The sequence below is a fragment of the Phoenix dactylifera genome, chromosome 2, assembly GCF_009389715.1.
Source record: "Phoenix dactylifera cultivar Barhee BC4 chromosome 2, palm_55x_up_171113_PBpolish2nd_filt_p, whole genome shotgun sequence".
In the NCBI taxonomy this organism is placed as follows: domain Eukaryota; kingdom Viridiplantae; phylum Streptophyta; class Magnoliopsida; order Arecales; family Arecaceae; genus Phoenix; species Phoenix dactylifera.
In genome coordinates, this window is record NC_052393.1 from 8,059,991 (window position 1) to 8,085,527 (window position 25,537).

At 36.9% G+C, this 25,537-nt stretch overlaps 1 protein-coding gene and 1 pseudogene across 3 annotated transcripts; one reads left to right on the plus strand and one right to left on the minus strand.

Annotated features, from left to right (window-relative positions):
- The first annotated feature begins 473 nt into the window (after positions 1 to 473).
- Positions 474 to 3,836, plus strand: LOC103710799 (annotated as a pseudogene).
- A 672-nt stretch (positions 3,837 to 4,508) lies between these two features.
- On the minus strand, positions 4,509 to 19,105 carry LOC103710800 (ELMO domain-containing protein A-like). Of its 3 annotated transcripts, XR_604675.4 has the most exons (10): positions 18,428 to 19,104; positions 15,487 to 15,596; positions 11,135 to 11,203; positions 9,210 to 9,325; positions 9,056 to 9,110; positions 6,319 to 6,439; positions 6,197 to 6,244; positions 5,172 to 5,266; positions 4,868 to 5,085; positions 4,509 to 4,791 (listed from the first exon to the last, which is right to left on the minus strand). XR_604675.4 is itself a non-coding variant. In XM_008796698.4 (9 exons), the coding sequence occupies exons 1-9, from the start codon at positions 18,498 to 18,500 to the stop codon at positions 4,984 to 4,986; spliced, it is 789 nt and encodes a 262-aa protein (XP_008794920.1). In that variant the 5' UTR covers positions 18,501 to 19,103; the 3' UTR covers positions 4,806 to 4,983. The 3 variants fall into 3 exon arrangements, 2 of the variants coding, with proteins under 2 accessions (XP_008794920.1, XP_008794921.1); XM_008796698.4 differs by lacking the exon at positions 4,509 to 4,791 and having other exon boundaries at positions 4,806 to 5,085; positions 18,428 to 19,103; XM_008796699.4 differs by lacking the exon at positions 4,509 to 4,791 and having other exon boundaries at positions 4,817 to 5,081; positions 18,428 to 19,105.
- Positions 19,106 to 25,537: the final 6,432 nt, after the last annotated feature.

The window sequence follows — 25,537 nt, forward strand, 5'->3', positions numbered from 1 at the left end:
TATAGGTCTACAATGTTAACCCAATGCTAGTTGGGATCAAAACCCAAGCCTAACTTGTTGAATCATATTTTATCTCAAAGTACATGAACGTGTGTTTACATTTTTCAAAAATCAATTTAATTAGATTACTATAAATTTTTAAATCTTCAATAAATAAAATAATTTGATCATTTTTAGATTTTGAAAAATTTGGAAATTAAGTCTTTATCTAGCTTAAGTATGTAACGATAGGTATAATTTTAACAAAATCATCAGTAACCCAACCTGACTTGATCACCTGACCCACCATACAAAAAGGGTAAAATCCAAATCTTATAAACTGTGGACGCAAAGCAAGGTACAGTTCGAATCTCGGTCAGGTTAGACCTGGGCCCAACTCAGCCCACTGTATCAAACTGATCCAACGGTTGAGATCGACCGCAGGATTGCAAGTCGGTGGAATATTATCAAAGATATTCGCCTGAAATGCGGCCAAGTGGGGTTTTGGGGTCGACTCCTCGCTCTTTATATAAGCGCCCCTCCCCGCTTTTCCCTTTCCCCGTTTAGGTTTAGGGTTTTTCTGAGCGCCGTCGGAGACGAAACGCAAGGATTCAGATATGGAGCTGACCTTCATCATGATCAAGCCCGACGGCGTTCAGCGAGGGCTGGTATTATTTTCCCTCTGTCCCCTTCTATTGGATTTTTTTTTTTGTTAATTTTTTCTCGTAATTAGATGTTTAGCTTCTGTTGAAGAAGTTCTAAGTAGATATATCCGATCGATTTTGATGTTGGATTGATCGATCTTTCCTCATTATATTTGTAGACGAAATATTTTTGGTTAATTTTTGCCTAATTCATATATCAGGTGGGCGAGATCATTAGCCGATTTGAGCAGAAGGGTTTCTATTTGAAAGGTAATTTTTTTGGGGATTCTTTTTTTTTTTTGGTATTTTATTTAGTGTTTTGGTTGCTTAAAGAAGAAAGATTGGATCATGGTGGCACTGGGGCTGATTGATTTAGGCCTGAAGCTCGTGACCGTGGAACGCGCCTTTGCTGAGAAGCACTATGCTGATCTCTCCTCGAAGCCCTTCTTTGCTGGGCTGGTGGAGTACATCATCTCCGGCCCTGTGGTCGCGATGGTAATGGGAGGGAAAGAATGTGGTTGTAACCGGCCGCAAGATTATTTGGGGCCACCAACCCTGCAGAGTCTGCTCCAGGCACGATCCGTGGCGATTTTGCCATCGAGATCGGCAGGTGACTGTTTGTTCTTTTATTTTTGATTCAATCGATTATAAGCCAACATAGACTGTTTAGAAATTAGAATTATGTAAGAACTGTATAGTTTTCTTTTTTATCTTCAATTCAATCCATAATGAAGATGGTTTGGCATTAGGGCTTTGATAAGTTGACAGCTGTGTTGTTTCAAGTATTGTTTTCTTCAGGTTAGCAATTGTTGATGTGCATATTTTTGATAGGTAGCAACAATATTCCAGTCAGGGAGAAGGAAGGATTTCCTTCCACCCATTGGACTCAAATCTCTCAAATAAAATAATACGTAACAAGGACTTTTTTTAGAAAGCGGATCTATAAGCCCTTGGTCTTCATTAATTTTTTATGATCCACAAAAGTAGGGTCTATGCTATTCACTTTCCATTCGTCTTCCTATTCCTCAAAACTATTGCATATTACGTTTGTGAGGTACTTATTATTTGAGTTGGATTATTCTTCTACCTAATAGAAGAAAAAGTACAAGTTTTCAAGTCCTCTCTTTTTGTTTGAGTTGGGTTTCTGTTCTAGTTAGAAGAGGATGAAACCTCCTCCTTTTTATTCTATGAGTTTGATTCTAGAGAATACAAATTACAAAAATAGTAAAAAAATATTTTTTAAAAATTGGCAGAAGTTAGATCTTGACTCCAATATCAACTTCATATCTTGTCACATTGCCAAATTTTTTTCTGGATTAAAAGTTATGGTTTTCCAAAATTATGGTACTTGATTGAGTTTTGGATGTGGCGGATCTTGCTTCCATAACTCTATATTGATCTATCTATAGTGGGCAAAGTGGTCCATATCGAATTCGAAGATCATCTTGGATTGAACAAGTGCTTATTTATTATAAATATCATGAATTTGAATTATTGAATTATATTTTTTTAGGATTATTGATCTGGTATTTTAGGCAACTATTTTTGTTCTGGTTACTCGTTTTCATTGTAGATGGTTTACTTGTAGTTATGCTATGTTAGGATTGCTGTGGTGTTAGTTTCATTGGCAGGTAAATGTTATGTTGCTTCTAGGTATCCAATTTGCAAATGCAAGTAACCTTGTATGGATGGTACTCATTTGTCTTGTATGGTCATGGAAGCATGTATCTGTTCTTTGTTTATAGAAAGGGTCATTTGACTTCACCAGACGTATCAACTTGAATCCTAAACATCTTGTCTACCACCTGGTTGGTGTTGCTTGATAGGTACTGCTTAAAGCATTTGGACATACAAATGCCCCCGATACATGCTTCTTTTTATGTTAAGCCTAGAGTTGTGCTTAAAAGAAAGTGGGAAGTTTTTCCCTTAACATCTAGATCCTCGTCTCCACTTTCTGTGATCTCACTCCATTATACCTCCTATATCATGGTAGCCTGTTATGTACTCAGTAGATTTGAGTTAGATGATTGAAGGAGATAATAAAGGAACAGTTGGTGGTGTACAAGGACATGATAGTTTCTGGATCAGTTGGGAAATTGCTTGCTTTTCCTCCATCCTGCACTTCACATATAATGTGTTATTAGCATGTTTCATTTTCAAAAAATGGTGGGGTTAAAGTATGCTTTGCCATGATGCCTATTCAGAATTTTCTAAAAGCGAATGAATGTCAGGACGTCTCAAAATTTGCCGACAAACAGATTTTATTTTCTTTCTTTTTTTTGTATTAGTCATGAGTTCTGATGTTGTAATATAAGTGGAGTCTTCAGAAGTTATATATATTGAACTGCTAGGTGTGTAGCTATTACCAGCGTTTATCCATTTTGCTGCACGGTCCATGTGCTTCTATTGGGTACATTTTTCAAGTTTATTCATTTGGATGTGCATTTTGGTTTTTCTGCTAGTACCATTTGGTGTTTGCTGCACCTATCAGCTGTTGATATAGTCTTTTGTTGTCTGGAAATTCTAGACAATAATGCCCACAGGTTGTGACCCTATATGACTGTATTAGAAACTCTTCATAGCTTAATTAATGCATATGCAAACAGGTTGCAATTGGCATCTGGTTGATGTGACAGGGCAACTTGAAAATAGTTTCTTGCCCTTGGATTATGAGAATCAGTGACAATGCTTGTTGTCAAATAACGAAGTAGGATGTTTCCATCTACTATGCGCTGTGTCTTAATATAATGTTTTCTTTTTAATCATAGATGCTTATTGATTTGCATTCTTACCATTTTTTTTCTTAGACTATAAATGGTATCTGACATAGGGATCATATGTTTTGGTACAGGAATGTCATTCATGGCAGTGACTCAAATGAAAGTGCAAGGAAGGAGATTGCCCTGTGGTTTCCCGAAGGCATTGCAGATTGGCAGAGCAACCTCCACCCCTGGATTTACGAGTAGATGACTGCTGCTGCTTTCTTTGCGAAAAATTTAGAGGAGTCGTCTATGTTGTTTCCAGTGAATAAAACTTGAATTTTGACGTTAAGTTTTTATTAGTCCCAGTTACGGTTGGAGCTTGTTGCTTGGTTATGCTGCATCGGCCATCGTTGTGGATTTCAAAAATCTAGATGTTATTGGACTTGTATCACATTAGATCATTGCATGGCTGTCATTTTATGTCCTTGTTTATCATTGAGCTTTTATTAGATAATTTGTGGGCATCCAGCAAATGAGTTCCAAAGAGAATGCACCATTCGATAGGGCTTTGACATTTATGTCTGGTTTTGGAAGCACAGAATTTAGGGATGGATCCGCGATAAGTTTTTTTTTCGAACAATTTTTCAATCCACCTAACCGATTTACCTGCATGCATCGACTTATGTATTGTTGGGCGATCTGATCAGAGCTAAAAATTTGATTTACTTGGGCGACTTGGAAAATTTGAGCAAGGGATTTTATGGGAAGATGAAACCAAGGGTAAGGCAGTCGTGCATATCTTGGGCCCCAGAAAGTGATTTTCGTGCAATGTCGGCAACGGACCGCCGTCTGGCTATTTGCCCATCCCGTCATGCCGAAGTAGAGGAGCAATTTAAACTTGTTTTTTTCATCAAGTTGCTTGACTTTTTTGATTTTGCGGGTCAAAGCTTCAAAGAGTGATGCCTAATAAAATTAAGCATGGGCGTAGTTGGGGCTGGGACCCGTTTTGCCTTAGGTAACATTTGCTGCGGTAAGTCTTCCTCAAGGTGGCCCAAATTGCGGAGGCATATTGGCTGATTACATACCTGACCTGTGGAAAAAGTAATGGTTCTTTTCTTTTCCAAGGCATCCTCAGCTAACTTGTCAATAAACATATTCAAAAGAAATACGACAGCACCTATTGGGATTCATAAAAACGGTTATTGAAAGCTATAAAAATATGTTGTTAAGTATGATTACTGAATTATCATGTGACGCAAGCGAACCAGATTTTCCACATCCGGTTGATCATTTCCAATTTGAAGTGTCCTGTTCCCATTTTTACTTTTATTTAGATAAGGATAATGGCCGGCGGTTGGGGTACCATCAGATTCCACTCGGAAGCAAACCGCCAAGCGCCCAACCCGCAGGCAGGCCAAAGCTCCATCAGTTTCCACTCTTCTCCGTCAGTAAATGATTTCAGCAAGCTTAAGGAGATGCGTTAGTTTAGAATGGATCAGAATGAAAATTTTGACTCATTTGCAAGCTCAAATAGGATCTCACCAACAGGATCACTGGCATTCCACAATGACATTGGGAAGAAAGAGTATCATGGGACATGCAACACGAACAACTGAACATGTCTTCGCTACTAAAACCAGCATTAACACAGATGATTGCTAACGGGTAAGAAGCCTATAGGAAGGCATGTCTTCAATGCGTTGGATGTCATCTAGCAGTAGCTCTTGTTCCAGCTGTCGCCGCGTCGCTTTCATAACTGACTGGATGGGAAAACAGAGAGCATGAAGTTAGAACAAAGTACATAGAAAACTTTGACGGCAGCCGTGCAGGAGAGCAATCGACATACATTGAAGTCCATGTAGGAGGCACGCATAGCAAGCCATTGCTGATCCATCAGCTTGAAAGTTACACAGTACAGTAAGTCAAAAGCTCGCTCATTTTCTGCATCAAAGATACAAGGAGCATTTACAGTAGAAAAAAATTGAACAATTATTAAAGGAGGAAGAGGACATTTAAAAAGGCAGCTTAGATTTTTGATTTTGAAATCAGTGCAAAACCACTATCCTTTGCACGATATTGAATTGTGAGTTCCTTGTCCACAAATGGCTAGGCATTTATCACAGCACAAAAATGAGGGTTGCCTTTTATGTTCAATAAAAAACAAGAGAAAAAGACAGATGATTGAGCCCTCCATGTATATGATCATGGTTGCTTCATGAGTAAACTAAAATTAGTTATAATATTTTGAATGTAAAATCATTATAATTTCATGAATATAGCAAATGAGTATCCATAAAGCCAACCTTAAATAGTTAGGAAAAGGCTGCATGATTATGATTATGGATAATTAAATATATAAAACAAAAAAAAGCTTACAACAACTCCCCAGTAAAAAACAAGCTGTCTTTTATCAAAAAAAAAAAAAAAAAAACAAGCTGTCCAATACAACTCTCTGTGTATGTGTGTGTGTGTGTGAGAGAGAGAGAGTGAGAGAGAGAGAGAGCAGGAAATCAACTGAGAAATATCTAACATACCAAAACCAACCCATTACACAATAAAAGACCTAGACTTCATGATCCTATACTTATATGTATAATTACATGGCACAGTTACCATTAGTCCTGTCAGAAAAGTTCACTAAAGGTTTACAATTGCTGAATCAGCTAATAAGCAAATATAGAGAAATTGTAATAGCAAACAATATGCATGCCAGGTAAATCAGATAATTTTACTTCAAATCTTAGACTCCACATATAAGAAATAATCTACCCGGCCACAATATCCCCCTCCCCCCCTTTCATCATAATTAAATAGTTTGAGTTTTAACCTGCAAATAAACAGTACCAGAATTAAATCTGTTTTGACATATACCTGAGAATAGCTTTAAGAAAATTGCTCCCATCATCGTCCTTGGCTTGGCTGCAGTTATCAAGTAGCTAGTTAATGATGTTCAGTAGATAGTCAACATGCTAGCTGGAATAAAAGGCACTAACCACATGGAAGATCAAGCATCTGGATGAGCATGAACGTTATGTTCACGCCAGCAACAGCAAAAGGATACTCCCACATGGCTCGATCACCCTCCTGCTTTCGGAGAAGATCCTGGAAAGATTTCTGCACAGAAAGGTTTGTTAGCTTTTGATAACAAGGAGATTACAAGCCAAGAAGAGATGCATACCGTGATAAACATGAGTATTTAATATAAAATAAAATAAAACAAAATCAACCCCTAACCTGAATCACGTGCTCATAGATGCCAATAAGTTGAATTATAGAAATGCTCAATAGACCTTAAATTCTTTGGCCTCAAAGTTCAAATAACGTCTTTAACCAAAACATTGAATCACATCTTACACATGCTTAAAGGTAAATGAAATGAAGATTGGACATAACAATAAATTTTCCTAGTCATGTAGTACATCAAAATATGATGGTTCACATTTCTCAAGATAATTTTCACACAAAGACTTTATATATGAGTAATTTTAATCCGATATTAAGCTTAAAATAGGTGTCATGGAATCCCCTTCCAAGTTGGATGAAACATGTAAGTCAAAATAATTTGTCAGCTTTGACAGAAATATGGTAGTGAGAAGAAGTTTATGCTAAGCTGGGTATTAATTGATGATCATATCAATCAGATGCATGAAATATGGCGGGCAATTTAAAAGGTTGAAATTAGGTTGAGACTAAAGCCAGTCATAAAACATTCTACAATTCTAACATCACGACTTAACTTGTCAAGCCAACTCCATATATTTTCTTAAGGCTTGTTGGTGTAGGTAACAGTTTGAAGAATGGTTTGTTTCTTTATAAAAATGTAATCTGTATGCTAGAAAATCATTCTCACAATTCCATAGGAAAAGTTGATATAATTAGTCTTCAGACAGGCTAATAACTTTTTTCAATAATAATCTGAGCTCCAACTCCATATAGAGCTTGATACTATCTCAAGTTCCCATCATTGTATAAACTGGAACACCCACATTGCTCCAAGCTGAGCGGGCAACTAATTTGCAAGAAACTAAGAGGTCAAAGGCCCGACTAATGTCCCAATAAGGATCACTTTATATTGATGTGCAGGTTGCTTCCTTTCAAATCAGTATTAGGAGAGTAACCTCCCACCATAACCATACCATATGCAGGCAAGAAAAATTTAACTAAGAGAAATATTGAATAAAATGATAAGGACTCAATCTTTATAAATTACGAGCCATATGAGCACGGCTAATATTTTGAGCTAGATAAGAACATCTAGGAAGCTGCACAACATGATTGGCTCCCTGATTGGCAATATGAGTTGTGCCTATGCTTGGAAATATGGCTTGATTCCAAAAGCCCATTCTGACTGCTACATATGGTTGACTCAAGCAGAGCACAGGTTTTTTATTTCCTTTTCAAGGTTTGATTACGCCATATAAAAGAAAAAGGTCAAAAAGTTTACTAAAGTTTCAAGACAGAGAACAAAAACTCCGACCTGTGCATATGACTTTTGAAAGTCATCATTATGCATGCAAGAAAATGTTGAGCAAGATCGTAATGTTCAACTTCACATGTTCGTAATGCCAGTAAAGCCTCAATAGACGAATCAAAAATCAAGTTTTGATGTTGTAAGGTGAGCACTTTGTTTACAAGTTTAAAACTAGAGTGACTGCAATATGATTTGGAAGGACATTATATTAAGTTGATTAAATCTCTTATATTCTGAATGTATTCCTGAAGACAGGTTTGATAGTAAAGGACGCTAGAATATTAAGTAAACATTATAAAGAGTGTGCATTTAGTCATGTTAGAAGACAAGCAAAAGAAGCTGCTTACAAGATGGCAAAGCATGCATGATGGTTTCGAAGGAAGAGCCTTGTATGTTCCTAGTTGATGTCATTTAATTGATAAAACCACTCTACACATTTTTCAATTAAAGAAAAAAAGGTTAGGGTGCATATGGTTTTCTGGGGTCAAATTTGTTAAAAGTAATTGTCCCCTTTTACAATTCTTACCCTTCTATTCATCAAGAAAAGCATCTGCTATATTCCAAAATATAACCATCCTATCTACTACATAGGAGAACTATGACTCTTTTTTTTTTTGTTGTAGAATCCATAATATTTACAACTACATGTAGAGGAAACAGGATAGTTCTCCTTAAACCCCAGTAAACTGAACTAAACAATCATCAATGACACTCTTTAACTGACTAATACAAAACCTTTAAATTTGTCAAATAACTACAACCTACTTAAGTTATTAAGCCTTTTAATTTCTTTAGGATACATAATTACATGATATCATTATTGTTAGATATCTAAGTTTATCGCATTCTTCAAGATTCAAACAACACATATTTTCTTTATTCAAGAATTTCACTGCAAACATTTTCTTTTAGAAGAAAATCTGAAGAGTCATGAAGAGACTAAGTTATTCTCCATTTGTGGTGGGTCTTTTGATTTATCATACCTTCAAAATTAGTTGATCTATCTCAATTTCTTAGGTCCGAAATTCAACTTTATGGGCAAAATAAATGCATGAACAAAAGAGATATCACTTTTCTTGTTTGTAAATTCAGCAGTCCATTAGGTTTCTCATTTTGTTTATGCCAAAATTATTAGTTAAAACAAAATTCAGAAAGTCTAAAATCATTTCCTTTTTTGATTGAGAATTTCAAATCCATGATCATTTGACAACACAACTTCACCAACTTCCACACCAAAAAAAGTTATAATAAAAACTTACAGGATAGTTCTTTGCAAAGAATAATAGGTTCTCTAAGGATATAAAACCACCGCCCCTGCAATCCAGCCAAGAAAACCCCTTATAAATCTCAGTTCAATTCAGGTAGGTTTTTCCTGCTAATATACACTTAAGGAGGAAAAGGTAACATAGATACCGGAAATCTGTAGATGGATCTTTTCCTTGCCAGCCCATTTCCTTCCATTGTTCAGATATCAATCCACGGAGTTCAACTCCAGGATAAGCAGCATACCAAAGGGCCCTTAAGGCTTCCTAAAAGTACACCAGTAATTGAAAGTGATAAAAATATAAGGGAGTATTTCTTGATCAAATATTAATTGCATGTATGCACTAACTACAGGATGTCAATAGCACACTCCCAGTACATGGTCATAAATTCCAGTTTCTTGCATGGGATACGATACGAACTGTTAGTTCTATAGGATGGAATATTGCAATTCATAATCAGCAGAAAATTTCAGAATTGCTGTGCTACTTATGTATCATCATATAATGCAGGCCATTTAGTATTTCCACATCACAACAATTAAGAATATGAGTTCTTCCGCATGATACTTAAATTCTAAAAACATGTGTATATATATGTAACAACCCAGGACCTCACCCAAAATGGCTAGCCGGAAGGTATTATTTGGGTTTCTTGATCTTGTATAAGTACCCAAGATTTACCCAGCAAATAACCGATGTGGGACTAAACACACGCCCGTACGGATCTTCACATACTCTCCCCGTTCAAGCCCTGACGTCCTCGTCAGGCTAAGAGTTCAAATCCATTCAAATCTAATCACAAACACCACGATCGGCCCGTGGTCAGCCCCAATGGATCCGTGTTGCAGTGTCCCCTAGTCCACATAGGTTATGGGCCGGGTCCGCTCTGATACCATTTGTAACAACCCAGGACTTCACCCAAAATGGCTAGCCGGAAGGTAATATTTGGGTTCCTTGATCCTATATAAGTACCCAAGATCTACCCAACAAATAACCGATGTAGGACTAAACACATGTCCGTACGGGTCTTCACAATATATGTATATGTATATGTACACGTATGGTGGCAGAGAGAAGAGCAGGAACCAAGAAGGGTAAATAAAGGTATGCAGAGGTTTGATTATCGTGAGCAAGTTCCTATGTAGCAACCAAAATAATTTCTTGCACTCTAATGGAAATTAAACAAATTACAGCTCAGCTTCCTCCCTCCTTCCTCTTGTACAGCAAATATATAATTGTCTGGTGAAAAGGAAATCTTTATTGACATACACGTGGAAATACAACACCATCTGATAGGACAAGGATACAGATCCTTAATCTAGAGAGCGGCCAACAGCTTTCAGCTAGTTGAGATTTGATTAATCTTTGCTTCATCACTATTTTTAAAATGTATTAATAGAGACATGCTTGTGATTTCAAAACATACATTGTCTAGCACTAAGTACGAAGAAGTGTGGAGAAATTTCCCTTATGTTGTAAGGCAAGAGACAGAGGAAGAACAGAAGAATCTTCTAAAACTGCTCTCTTAAGTTTTATCTAAGTTGGTCACATATAATAATTGATTTTGGCTCAAGAAGCAAACTCTCGTTTAAACAGAGAACTATCTTAGAAATTCTTGATAAGAGGTCCTTATACTTTTGGGCATTATTCTTCTTTTTCTTTCATCAGTTTCCTGATAAATACAGTTTTCCTTAGCTCTCTTTTTTTGATTTGTCTCTTTGACCATTGACATTCTGTCACTTCACAAAATGGACCAAAAAGAAAAAAGGAAAATGGAAAGAGAATTATCTACAATGTCAGCAAAATTACTGATTGTGTTTACTAAGCACGTCCATCACTAACCCAATGTTGTATTAGATATAGTTTGCGTTGTCACATGAACCATAGGAAAGCATATAAAGTGTAAACAATCTGAAAAAGTTGAAGAAACATGACTGAAAGCAAAAGCCAACTTCAATAACTCATGCTTATTGCAACACTGTACTACCTTTAAACATCGTAACTTAGGGTACCAGGGAACTACAGTAGAACCTCAAAATTAATTTAGAATAACATTGATATTAAATCTAGTACCTGATGCTCTTTCTTTGAACCATCATAAGCAACTTGTATGCGGCTTTGTAGCCTCTGCAAGCATTCCTCCTAAAACACAAACACATGAAATCATCATCCTTGTAAGCAACTTCAATTAAGTTAATAAGAGTATGCACATCACTTCTTCAAAACGAATCTGGAAATGACTTTATTTTCTCTGTAATATTTGTTTTTCATCGTAATAATATTTGGATATCAGTTCTTGATTTTCCAAGCATAATGTGCCTTAGTAATATTCTCAAAAAAAAAAAGTAATCATATTCAGATGGTTTTAATTTTTAAAACATGTAAATTCATAATATGAACCATCAAAAAAAAAACATATCAGGGGCACAGCATCACATATATATTTCATAAATTGTACAGCAAATAGCATGATAGTGAAGCTGTTCCTCCCTTGTTGGTGGTGGCAAATATTCAGCACGACATGAGACCCTCACTTTCAAACTGATATTTTGCAGCATGCTAGTCAATGTGCCAAGAACAGCATCTAACTGGTTTCCGTACACAAACATTTAGGTATTCAATTATTCTGAGATAGGGTTTAGAGAGTATTCATGCCAAGATAATAATGTAACATATATGTTAAATATATTGCTATCTAGGATTCTTTTCTTGATGTAAGCATTTGTGGATATCTTTATCAAAAGATCTTTTCTAAGGTACACATTTTGCTTTCTCTAGTGGTTTTGCCTTACCTTTGTTCATTCTTTTATTAAAACTTACAATCACTAAGTGCCCTCCTTTTTTGTCGCAGTAAAATCTCGGCTTTTCTACATCCAGATCAATTCAACACACCGATAAGCTCCCTCAAGGTACGTCATCTCAGTACTGGGCCTCGTACCTACGCCACCCTGTTACTGTATTGATACGCCCAGTATGGGGCCGGTTCGGCATACCGAGTATCGCTACGCCTTCCATATCGTATACCAGTACCGAACAAGTACGGTATGGTACGTCCCGTACCGCCTGGTTCGGTACGGTATGGCATACCCTGATTTCCCCCCTAAGCTAAGAAGTTAGGCATTACAAATAAGTAAAAGTCATCCACTCCTCTTCATGGGCATCTCATGTGCTAAAAGGTCTTTATTTTCTCGTCCATGATTCACATAAAGTATAAAAGTGCCCACAAGAAAAATGAACCGACCCACAAAATCAAGAGGAATTTCATTCCGATTTGATTGTGAGCATGTAAGTATAAATTCATTATCCTTCCCTGATACATTCTGATTCCGTTGAGGTATGAGTGCCACTAAGCCATTGTTAATCCTTGTTTATCAAATTCATCATGTCTTTTATATCCTCATAATCAAGATACAAGAATAAGTTCGATGAACAAGCCTCTTTCCATCAACATGGAATCAGCTTTATGAGTTAAGGCATGTTTAATTCAAGTTTAAAAATGTTTTACAAACAAATTAAAAATAACATCAGCTCACAATAAATTGGTGCCAAATTCCTGCAGGCAGAAATAGGCAAGAGAGTTACCTATGATAGTCCAATTTAAACCCCGAAAGCAACTTGATGGTACAGCAACAATATTCTTCAAATTATTGAAATTTTCTTTAATTGTTCAGAAATCATGTCAGCCAAATGGCTCTCAGAACTACTAATAAATAATCTAATAATACAGAAATTATCTATAACTTCTTATTTTATTTTGTTCACAAGTTATTCATGAGTATTTAATGAAATGGTTGCAGACTATACATTAATGATGTTACCTATTGTTTTTCGCGCCTCCCTGGTAGCCCCAATTGTTGATTTTTCTTCCTCTATGCTTAATTTTGCATGTAATAATGTAATTATTGTCCTTTTCTTTGTCATTTTTAATATTTTGTATCTGAGTTTTTTGTAAAAAACTTTCTGCTAATACCTCTTTTTATATAGAATTCCATCCATCCATATGTATGTATGATTGCATGTATATTGATATTATTATATACTATACATTTAATTATGGGATGGACAATGCTCCTCTCGAGAGGAAATGATATATACTCCTCTCAATTCCAAAATCAGCAATAAGGCATTCAGATTGACGGTCCAAATCATTAATCATGATTTATACCACTAAAAATGCCTAGAATCCAAATATCATGTATTTTGGTTGTCTCTAACACATGCATCATGGAGACATGAAAAAGGGGACGGTTTCCACTGTACTAGTATGCTAAAATACATGATGAAGTATTTAAATGGAGAATCTACCTTATTGATAATGATCTATGCAAGTTAGAACATATGTAGATTGACAATCAATAAATTTTAATGCTTACATCATAGCAAAACATGCTCTTATATCATTTTAAACATTCAATTTTTACATCCATTTGATGAATAGGTTGATTTTTGTCTTCTAGACATTTTTAGTGGCATGAATCATGATCAACGATTTGGATCTTCAATTTGCATGGTCCATTATTGATTTTGATGTCGAGAGTAGTAGATACCTTCTCCTCTCGAGAGGACTATATCTCTCTACACACACACACATACACTTGTAAGACTATCTTGGCAAGTCAAAGGACCCATCATTTGGTTATGCAATTTAAGCCCATGCATCCAGGGGACAACCCAGATGTTCCGACAGAGACTTGAAAAGAGTTCATAAAAAAAGGGAAGAAGGTGTGACATGCTCTATTCACAAACTTGCGAACATTTATGATTTCACGTTGATTTTTAAATGACTATTAAAGGTGTACTTCCCAAAAGCAATAGACACTTGGTTCAACTACATCTAGGATGAAGGAACAAAACCACTTTCTCTACTGTGGCTTGGAATTCCTTGCTCTCCTCATAACCTTGTGGTGCTCAACCTAGGTATGTTTTGATAATACTGCCAAATTTACATAGCGGAGCAGCTTAGGCTAGCTTGGCCCAAAAGAAAGACATCGCAAACCATAGACTAGGTTAGGCCAATGAGTACCTAAAATTGGTTAATTTGAGTTGGATAATTATAATTCAACTTGAGGTCAGTTTAGATTCCAATTGAAGCTTAGGCCACCAAAAATTAACTTGAATTTCTATAAAAGGGGTCCCAATCCAACCTAACTAAAATCCAGCCTGCAACTCTTTAATACCCAACCTAACTTAAATATAATCCAAATTACAAAGCCTTAAGACCAAATCCCATGAAAATACAACCATGCAACCCACATAGCCAGCACAATGCAAATACTCCACTTGAGAACTCTTAAGCTAGTAGGGTCAGCTTAGATGGTTGAGTTCCTAAATTGGTCAGTATTTATCTCAACAGTTCTCAGGCAAAAACTTGTTTTATGCCTCCTCAATGCTTTACGCAACATTGTATCGATTATTCACACCTTAAATTCCTTTGACTGTTGCATAAGATCACCCCCAAGCACGATCATGTGGCCTAAGAAGACAATGCCATGATAGAATTTATACTCCCTGCTTTTGTATTATTTAAGGTTCTCTTACTTACAGATATACATGTGTTTGTGCATCTGTGCATGCACTGACATACATAAATATTCATATACATAAACATACATATATACATACCACACATAAATGTGTCTTATAATTCTTTAAGCAGGTCCATATTAAATATCATTTCTAGTGTCACATTTATCATCATGGAAATTTTTCTTTAGTTCAACATTATATAAAACATTTGGCTTGCTACTTATGATATCTCGCAGAATTTTACATAAACGCCCCTTCAGCCTTAAGTTACCATGATAACATCCTTTCCTTCAAATATAAGAGTTTCAGTTTGTAAATTCTTAATGGATGGTTGTCTAGGCATCTCTTCAGTGATTTATCTATGACAATCTATCTTAATGCATTGCTTAAAGTTTGTTGTAAAAGAAAACAAAAGCTTGCAAACATTGAGATAAGGGAACAAGATCTCCATTAGTTACATGCAAATGCAACATTTGAGATATAAGGCTCGTGCTATTGTAATTCAATCCAATCTTAAATGATACTATAAAGACTAATTAATCAAAATCAACCACAACGGAATGGTTAAGTTGGAGAAGCTTTTATCCATTGTATCCAACAACTATATGGTTCTTAAACAGTTTTGAGTATTTCACACTTTCAAGTTACTTCAAGCTCAATTCAAGCAATAACAAGATGAATATTAATTAACAAATACTTAAAATTAGAGGACAACAAGTCCTCCCACTCCAAGGTTACAGCATAAGAACAGCACAACAATGAACGGATCTGGAATGGTCTCACTCCCACCAATTAAATGAGAAAAACGTGTGCATGTATATACACATAATATCTTTTTAGTTATTTCTATTATCTTGCCCATCATATTCTAGAAGGAAAAGCTGTCAACCAATAATTACCTGAGAAGGTGTGAGGTCAAATGATAGACGAGCATCACTTTCTCTTCTTTGAGCACAAACACATGAAAGACCTCTCCCAATCCATGCTGTTGATCCTGTGACGACCTCAGCTATACAAGATGAAAGATAACTGATATCAGATTCTCGCAGTATAAAAAAGCCAATTTGACATACTCAATATGAACATGTGCCTCTATTACCTAATGAACTAACAATACATGTTCACATAGACACATGTCGTTTTTATGTCAAAGGTTAGCAATAAGTCATGGCATCACCATGTATAGTGATTACTACTTAGCAACCAATAACATCTGAAGTCCACCAAAAAATTCAAAAATTCCAGATAAGCTTTCATCATGAGTATGCTATGAAGCCTAGCCACCAAAAAGCAACAGAAAAAAAGTATAGATGGCTTACAGAGAAATTACAAGATTGAAAATACAAGACTGCAACTCTGCTCCTTTTCCTCTATATTTTTTGATCAAGTAGTGCAGACATGGGATTATTATCTTAGAAAGAATTCATTCTTGAACATAAAGAACTAGTCAACATCCTCTGAATGGAGGATTTTCATGCATGCTGGAAATAGATCAATACTATCTAGCCTATGTGATCCTTCATTATATGTATCACTTGCATATTCCAGGTGATAGCTTGTCTGCTACACAGTTTTGCTCTCTATAGATAAAATACACTTTGACTGCAGTAAATCTGTGACAGAAGCCTTTGATATCATCAATCACATCGAATAATTCACAAAGGGATTTCTCATTGTCTTTACTGTAAGTGAATCTACCTGTAATGCTTCTAACCCAAATATCATCTACCATTTCCAGTCCCAAGTGGCGTGCTGATTTATAGGTATTGCAATAAATTATACCTCAATACGTGCACAAGATAATTGAAATTCTACTGGTTGGTTGAAAGATAAAGATAATTCTTAAATAGGTTATGGAAACAAAGGATAATTGAAATTTAACAGCTTTCAACAAAATGACTATCTTGAACAAGGAGTGAAGTACTGTGTTTGTGCCTGAATTGTGTCGGCATAGAACAATTACACGATCCCACTGTGTTGTTCCAATTACATGAGAGGGGCCCATTTCAGGAAACAGGGATAAGTGTTGGTTTGCATTGGTAAGCATGAATCAGCAAGGTATAAGGATGTGAGCTAATAGGGGAAAATAGCAAAACAACACCCGTTTATCATGCTCATGGGCCCTTCTCAGCTATCACAATCCGAAGAACTGATATCCACAGTATAGTAGGTTTCTAACGATTGCATATACATTTTCTTTAACTATCAATGGTATCTGAAAATCACATAAATGCTCCAAAGGTAAACCTCCACTTCAGAGATACTATTTGAATCCTATAAGAAACATCCTCATCAATCTCTCCATTTAGAGAACAGATGCAAAGTTCATGCAACTAATTACATTTTTGGCTGCTACTATAACAATGTTTTCATCATGGCCAAAATCACAGCTGAGATATCAGCTGATGCAATATTGAGATATGAGTCAAAGTCATTTCAAATTTACTTTACTAAATTATACTGTATTATTATTAAATATTAAAATGAAGGCTTATAAATGTTGTTAATCTTTTATTTTACGATATGAGCTTATTTTAATATCTCGGTGAATATACTCAGCCGAGATGTTGTTCGAATTTATCTAGCATTCCACTTGGCCAAGAACTGATATGTCAGTTCATCTAGGTATCAGCCATCCACCAAGATGGCTGAGATTTTGGCATTAGTGTTGTATTTTCTGCACTTTGTTTTGTTTTAATCCATACGTTAACCTTAGCTTTCAGAAATATCTCCTTTTCTAATTCCAATATATTGCCAAAATCATCGATTGATAAACAGCCTACAACAAAGGGCCGGTGTACTGGATACAAGGCAGTAGCACATCTAATTACAAAAATCAGGGCCATAAAGGCAAACGCATGTTGAAAGCTACAAATCAGGGGCTCCCCAGTTCATTCGTAAGTCTGCACACACGTTTCATGTAGAAATACCTTTAACATTGTCAACGTGCCCATTTGCATCACCTTCAATTCACCTTGCTTACCGAACAACCTCCTTTTATTCTTGACCATAAGTCTTACCAAATAACCATATCTAGCAATGACTAGTTTTCTGAAATCGTTATTTCTTCTGTCAATATCCATCACATTTCTTCTACCACAGTTCCATATCTTCACTCACAAGTTTGACCCAGAATAATTAGTGCAATGTCTTTCCTCTAGAAAATAACCAACAAAAAACAAGAATCCCTCTGCCTCTCAAGATCTCAGTGAATAAATTTGCTGGCCAGACTATTCCATTTGCTCCATCATAATTTAGTGCTCATATAGTTCAAAAGACACCCCTGCATTTATAAACTTAGAAGGTAGGGATTCCTCTGCTTTCATCAATCCTCAAATGAATCTTCCAAAACCCAATGTGTTTAGAATACCTCAGCCAATAATTTTCAAACTTATCCACTCTAGCTTTCTATAAATTGATTCTTCATGGGCACCAAATGGAATCTACATCCCTACTTTACCATTTGTTTGGTTTTCCATGTCTAGAAGCAAATATAATAAAATCAAGCACAGAAAGCAGCTTTCTAGCAACACAAGATCTCTTTGATGAAACTCGCATCCAAAATAATGGAAATAAAAGCCAACACTGTGCTTGAAACTATTATCACAAGTTCCGAGCCAAATAAAAATAAGCACTAAAAAAAAAAAGGAAAGAAAGAAGCCAACCGGTCAACCTAAACTTGCAAATTACCCGCAAAACATGAAATCAAAATAGTAATCTCCAAACGTTCAGTCAAGAATACAGCAGGAAATTGACTAACATGGCAATGCAGTAAGTCATATGCCCATATCGATCGACCACATCATTTCACAGATGAAGAAAAGGAAATTTGCTGCATACCAGGCGACGAGTGGCAACCTCTGCTTTGATCAAGCCTCCTCACTGCAACGAACGACCCGCTGCTCTCATCCATATCCCCCCTCTCGACCACCCACCTCCCCTAACCGACCAAACAATCCCTCATCTGGAGCCGGACCCTCACCACATCTCCCATATCAACCACCAAAACTAGAGACAGCACATGCCCATAATCCCAAACCAAGAACCAATCAACACCCCAGAATTCCCTCCCAAACTCCTAAAGTTCACACAAAACAATAAAATTCTAGGTCTTCCGCCGCACGCTATGGATCAAACCAAGCCGAGGGAAGGAAAAACCGAGCGAAACCTCTTCGAAATCCAACAGTTCGCCAAAGAAACCACGAGAAGAGAAAATCTAGGGTCCAGGGCTCCAATCCAGGCGAAAGAACGCGACCGGAGCGGCCTCGGCTTCGGGCAAGCGATCGAGGAGCGAGCGAAGGGTCCGCCGATCTACAGCGGACGGGGACAGGAGCAAGGGAGGCGAGGTATAGGATTTCTTGGAGAGGTAGGGTTTCCAAGAGAGAAGGAGAGAGAGACGGGAAGAGGTTGGAGCTCCGCCGTCGGTCCGTCTGGCGGTGGCTTCCTCTTTTCCGAATATAGCTTTGTTTCTGGTTCTTTCGTTATCTCTCCCTCCCCCTCCCCCTCACCGTTCTTGAGAGATGGCGGACCTTTTTTAGTTATTTAATTTATTATTATTATTATTATTATGGGGTTTACGGAATTTTACTAATTACGAAGATGAGAAGTTTCTGCAATGCGCTTAGGTGGGAACGGAAAAACATAAAGTTGTCCGGGTTTAGAACATGATCTCACCTCGGGCTAAAAATAGCTCTCCAGAATACATTTCACCAGACGATAGCATTTAGGCGCAATATTTTCTTTTGGGTAAAGATTTGGGCACTTTTTTTGGTGAACAAATTATTCCAGGGTGGATGACGGTGACCTTTCAAAAAAGGTGGCGGATTCATCTTAATGGCGTTGCCGTTCAAAAAAAAAGGAGGCGATAAATTAGTAAACAAGGACTAATTTTGGTACCTTATCGTTGAGTGGATTATGCCCATTGGAATCAATTTCCTTTTATGTGGGGTAGGGATGATGTTTATGGAAGATGGAACCTGATTAGCTGATATCTCAATGTCATGATCTCCTTTATAGATATCTTTTGGATTCTATGCAAACGTCATATGTTTCAGATGGATTAGGACACCAAAAAAAGAATATTATATAAGATAAAATTCAATATCTTTATAATATAGGAGCAGGATCATCGTACATCTCCATTCAAATCCCTCATGCAAATCCTCTTAATTAGACTTCACCACTTGGTATCTTCCTTTTATATTTAAGACATTCAAAACATAGAGAAACCTAGTATTCAAAAATAACTTTGGAAATGGTGGATCCTGCCTTCTTTATGTAAAACCTAATCAATTTGGAATAAATGCATGTAGCAAGCATTGCTTCATTTCATAGGAAACTTTATAACCCAGCATAGTTTATCAGACAAAGGAAAGTAGGATCTACATTTGGACGCATGCATTTTTTAAGGTTAATCTTTCTCTTCCTAAGAGCTTGCCTATATGGTCTCTTAGCATGCATATCCACTTGAAATTTTTGTGCTCGTACTTTTAATTAGGCCTGTTCTTAATCCTTTATTGGATCCAAGTCTAACACATACCATGTCAACTAGTTATTTTGAATTAATATCATAGAAAAAAAAAATCAAAATGATGGGAAAATGAGATGGAAAATTAAAAATTTCTTTATAACTTTATCGAGGAAGTATGCAAAGTATTAGCCAGCATAATATATCAGGATCTTGAAAAAAAAGACAAAAATGTATGCTTATTTTTCACATAAATTCAAGCCATCATACGTCCAAATAAAGTTTTTGAGAGTTGAAATAATATTTTAATGATTGATACAGGTCTTTAAAGTAAAGTTGTAATGGTGCAAACATGTAGCTATGGCAGAGATATTCTTGTACAATCTTGTCAAAATTCAGAAGTCATAATCATATTCAACTTTTTTTTAATCAAAAAAACATACAACTTTTCTAAAATCATAGTCGTCATCACCGCCATCATCATCCGAGCTTTTGAATGAAAGTTGAGGCACACTAATATTGTGGCAAGCAGTGAAATTTCTAAAGAAATAATAAGTAGATCTTGCGACTGACTATCAACTCAGCATCAATCCAGTAAAAATAAACATGGATTTCCAGGTCAAGATTTAAAAACTGAATTTAAGATCAAAGGTAGCATCTGCAGCCAAGGCCCCAGAACAAGCTTATTTGCTTTCCATGTCCATCCATGGAACCGGTTCTCCGAGCAACCGGCAAATGGCTAATGGGGCATGTGTCACGTTGCGATCACTTCTCCTAGCGAGCGCAAGAGTGCTTGGCCGGAGCCATGTCAACTTCCTCCCAACCCGGAAAGGAAAAGGACTCACACAGCTTAGTGGACTCACACATGGGGGCGCTCCCACTTCGAGCGGGCCCCTAATCATGGCCGTCCAATCACCGGGGCACATCTCTATCAGCACCGGACCTAATCCTTCCGTGCTGTCGGAACGGACGTTGGGAGGAGGACGGGGTCCACCAGTTGGACGGTCCAGATCGACCGATAAATGAATTGGTCAAGTGTGGGGTGTCTCCCCTTTTCCGTGCAACTTTTTGATCGAGGGGCTCCGCTGGATTGCTTATGGGCCGAGAAAAGGTCACATGGATGAGTGGTGGGCCTGGTGGCGGTGGTGGTGGGCCCACCGTTGCTTTCTCCGGAGGTGGGAGCGGAGGCGGTGACGGGACTCCCGGAATCATGGGTCCGTCTCTGATGGTGATCGATCTGATTGGGGATCTGGTCACGCTACGTGAGCCTAAGCGGGAGCAGACGGGTGAGGTTTTGTTTGGCACCAACTTCTTGGAAGCAGGAGGTGCGCCGATTCCAATAAGGTGGAGTCCATATAATTTTCGAATATCATTTATAAAGAAAACAGAATAATATATTTTTCTCAAATTTCTTTATCCGCATAATGTGGTTGTAATAATATTTTTTTTATGAAAACTATAAAAGTACCATCACTATCTATATTTAAAATACTCAAATCACGAAGCTTGTGGACCAATCCAACTACAAACAAACATGGCTAAATATAGAAAGAAAAAAAAAAAGAGCTGAAGCGTCTTTTTTTTTTTATGAAAATCCTTTGCTAACACGGATTCCTATTTCTCAATGATATCCCAGGATCGAGACAATTTGGTTTCAAATCGGTCTGCCTGTTCAGCGATGGATGCGGTCCAACTAAAAATTTTTAGTTGGAGAGAGAGAGCTAATCAGCTAAAACAAATCCATGGTGGTAGTTCTCAAAAAATATAATAACATGTCATCATCCAAGATTGCATATGAGGTCTCTTGCAAAGAGAAGAGAGTGGATTGGATCAAGTCATATTGGCATCACTTGGCATGATTAAAGTATGATATTGTATACATAACATGGTTTGATGAGTAGTCTGCATGGCTGAAAGACTAATAAGATGATGGTGCCGGCTTGAGTTATTCTGTAATCTCGATATCGTCACTTATTAGAAGAGTGATGCTTGTATATATATGAAGTTCCTGTTTGCATATTGGCACCTGTTGCCCTTTGTCTGCATGGCTGCACGAGTTTGAGAGGAAAGTTGGCTGGCTAAGATCTATTTATTTTTGGTGGAAACGTGAGATAGGCTAAATTAGTACTGCATGCGAATCTTTTTATCATTTAAATTTATAGAGTTGATGTCAGAAAAACATGCAGCTGTAAAATAAGGATTTCAGGTTGTAGTGTGAAATTTAGTTTAAAATTTGCTAATGTTAGGTCACTCCTTAAAGAAATTAAAAGTGCCATACCTTTTATTTAAAAAGTATAGACAGTCAAGATCAACAAAGTACTTCAAGATGCAGTGCAGTGGGAACTGATAAGAATCCATTATTGCAAGTGGATTGTGAAAAAGGAATAGAGTAATCTGTTTATTTTTGTTTAATTATCACTCCAGAAGAGGCTCTCTTTTCTTAAGGCTTCCATGACTTGTGGATAAGCTGCATAGAAATATGCTTTCATGAAAGAAACCATTTCTATCAGAAAATGCCCTTTTACATGCTCAACTCCTCCATCCACTACACAATACAATATTCTAGCCTTCAAGGACAAAGATACAGAAAGCTCTTCACAAGCTTGAGCTAGTAGTTTCCAGTGTTGGAGATTAGTTAACTAAGAGTTATCCTTGTCATCATGATGTTATGACTTTGGATCTTTCTTTGCACTTGAGAAACAAACAGCATCTCCATATTTATGTTCCACCATAGATATATGTATATGCATTTGAGAGAAACTCCACATGCTTACCTACCATTCTTACTTTTCCCACACATGCATGACCTACCATCTATATATCCATCAACTCCTCCATTCTTTTTCTTCAAATTGGATTGGATCAAGTCCCCATATTCCTTTGAGATCTTCTCCTTTGGTTAATGTGGATTGCATGTGCTTGTCTTCTAGGGATATTATTATTATGCAGCTAGAAGGAACCCATGCCACTTCTTCACTCCTCACAAGTGCTATGATCTATACAATCACAAAATATAGTTGAAAGCCCTTGTACCTTTTGAAGTTGGGGTTTCCCATGTCATTTTAGCGCAGCATTCATCTGTATGATACTGTCTTGAATCAGCTTTTGGTGATAACAAATTAGTTAATAAAGTAAATAGGTCATCATAGCTAGATCTCAATGACTGGAAGCAAAGCTTGTGACACAAGTAGGGAAGGCTTGATATAACTTCAAATGAAACAATGAAAAATTACAATTTTTCAAACAAGAAAATTAATTATTCTAAGCAAGATATGATCTGAATTTACCAGTTGAAAAGCAAGAAACCGATTTTAAAAACTAGAAGATTAGGAAAATTAGATCTAAGAGCTAAAGAGTACCTAGTAACTTCTTTGTCTCGCTGCCAAAAGGCCTATATGCACCAAAAAATTCACCAACTGATGCCTGCGAGCACACCACGACCGACTTGTGGACACAAGGAAAAGAACAAGATAGCATCCATAAGAATAATTCTTATTTTGTAAAACTAGTTATATAGAAGGTGTTTGTAAGCTTTGGGACACGTTTCGGATGATTGGGTGTCCTCTGAGTCCTTGGAAGACTTGAAATAGAGCTATAGTATTTAAACTAAAGACTTCTTGTCGAAGGAACGTTTCTAGAATTATAGTTCCAACAGTGAACTAACTGTCATCGAAAGTGTTCAAAAGGTGGTTATTCTACCATCAGATAATATTAATGGTGGCTTGTTCCACTGTCAGATATATAAAACTGATGGTGGCTTGTTGTTCCATCCTCGGGTGCTCCGGGATTGTATTTCTTTCTTTTTTTTGTTTTTGATGAAGAGGGAGACAAAGCCACCTGGCCTTTATGTTTAAAGAAAAATTTGCAGAAACTATTTATAAAGAATTTACAAAAAAAAAAACATAAAAGAGCAATAAAATTTTCTACAAAATATAGTGGTCGGTAAGTAGATCTGTTAAACTATTCAACAAGCTAAACAATCTCATAAGTGATTTGAAGGATCTCTGTAACTTCAGTGTGCAACTATATATACTCTGTATCCTGATTTGAGTTAGCTAGGATAGATCAACGTCTCTCAATATGTGGCACCAATGTTGAGAAGTTATTCCAAAGTTTGAGATGAGAATCAAGCAACTTTTCTGAACATAAATGCTTCCAGTTAAAGAATGTTGATAAGATTCTCTGCAAAACAAAATAAATAGAACTTGATTTCTTTAAGAAAATTCGAATATATCGCTCCTTCTATATTTCCTAATAGATAGCAACAATCAACTGATTCACAACTTTTTAGATATCCGAAATGGTATTACAGCTTGGACTTGGCTCCTTTTTAGAAGCTTTTCCGACGGCAGCTTGGATGCCACCGCTTAGCTCCCGTTGGTGCCCAATTCGCTGCCAATTGGCTTCTCAAAAGGGGACCCAAACTAGATCGGATCCAATGAGCATTCCAAAAGATTCTTAGCATGGTCTTCGAGGCAGCACGCATAGGTCAAATGGCCTTCCATGATAGAGATCAGACCATTGTTCATTACTTAAAATATTAATTTACACATGTTTAAGAGAGCTACTATATGCTAGAATTCAGACAACTACCAACACAAGAGAGCTCTTTCTCACTTGATTAATAGGAGTTTACAACGCTAGATTCTTGTGCCTCACACCATTGTTGAGAGGCATGGAGATGATTGCAATAATAATACCTCCACATCCCTAAGGTTGCCACTGCTAGTTTTTTAAGAGGCAGACCGTTCTCCAAAGCTCCTAGAAATCCATCCCAGGCTGGGAATGGCGTTGGATGGCATGGGAATCAGGCATGCGTGGGAATAGGTGTGTGGGGTTGGCATTCCACTAAAACAAGTGCAAGATGGGGAAAGGTGAGGGGGGGGATGAGGAAATGAGTGGACGAAACCTACTCTTAGACGGCCTCCTTTTTCCCTTGAGGCCTTGACCTGCTTTGGGCCCCAGAGACCAAGAAACAACTCGTTTAAGACTTAGAAGGAACTTGAAGATGCAATGTCCTTAGAGTCCTAGATTCTAGTTCTAAACGTAGAGGATTTGATCTTTGAGAAACAACATATACAGAGACTAAATTCTATATTCTTTTGGTCTATGTGTCATGTTGAACTAATTCAAAATTTGAGCCCGGCGATCCTAACTTTAGCCATGTTATTATCATGGAACTGCCCCCAGTTCTGGTCTCTGCAACACTTCCAATGTGATTACATGATGCTTTATAGAATCCGACTGCACGGTATCAATTCTATTCTCTACCAGAACATTCTCCTTATCTTGTCTATCATCAATCAAACTGGCAAATGCCACAGTAGATAACATTTATTAAAATGAAAGCATTATTTACATAGTATATTTACAGGAAAACAAAGTAGGAACAGAAGCAAAAGAGAGAGAAACGGAGAGGGGAAAAAAATTCGGCACAAGTGCAGAGGCTCAATTGAGATTTGAGTTTCAAAATATTGTCACAT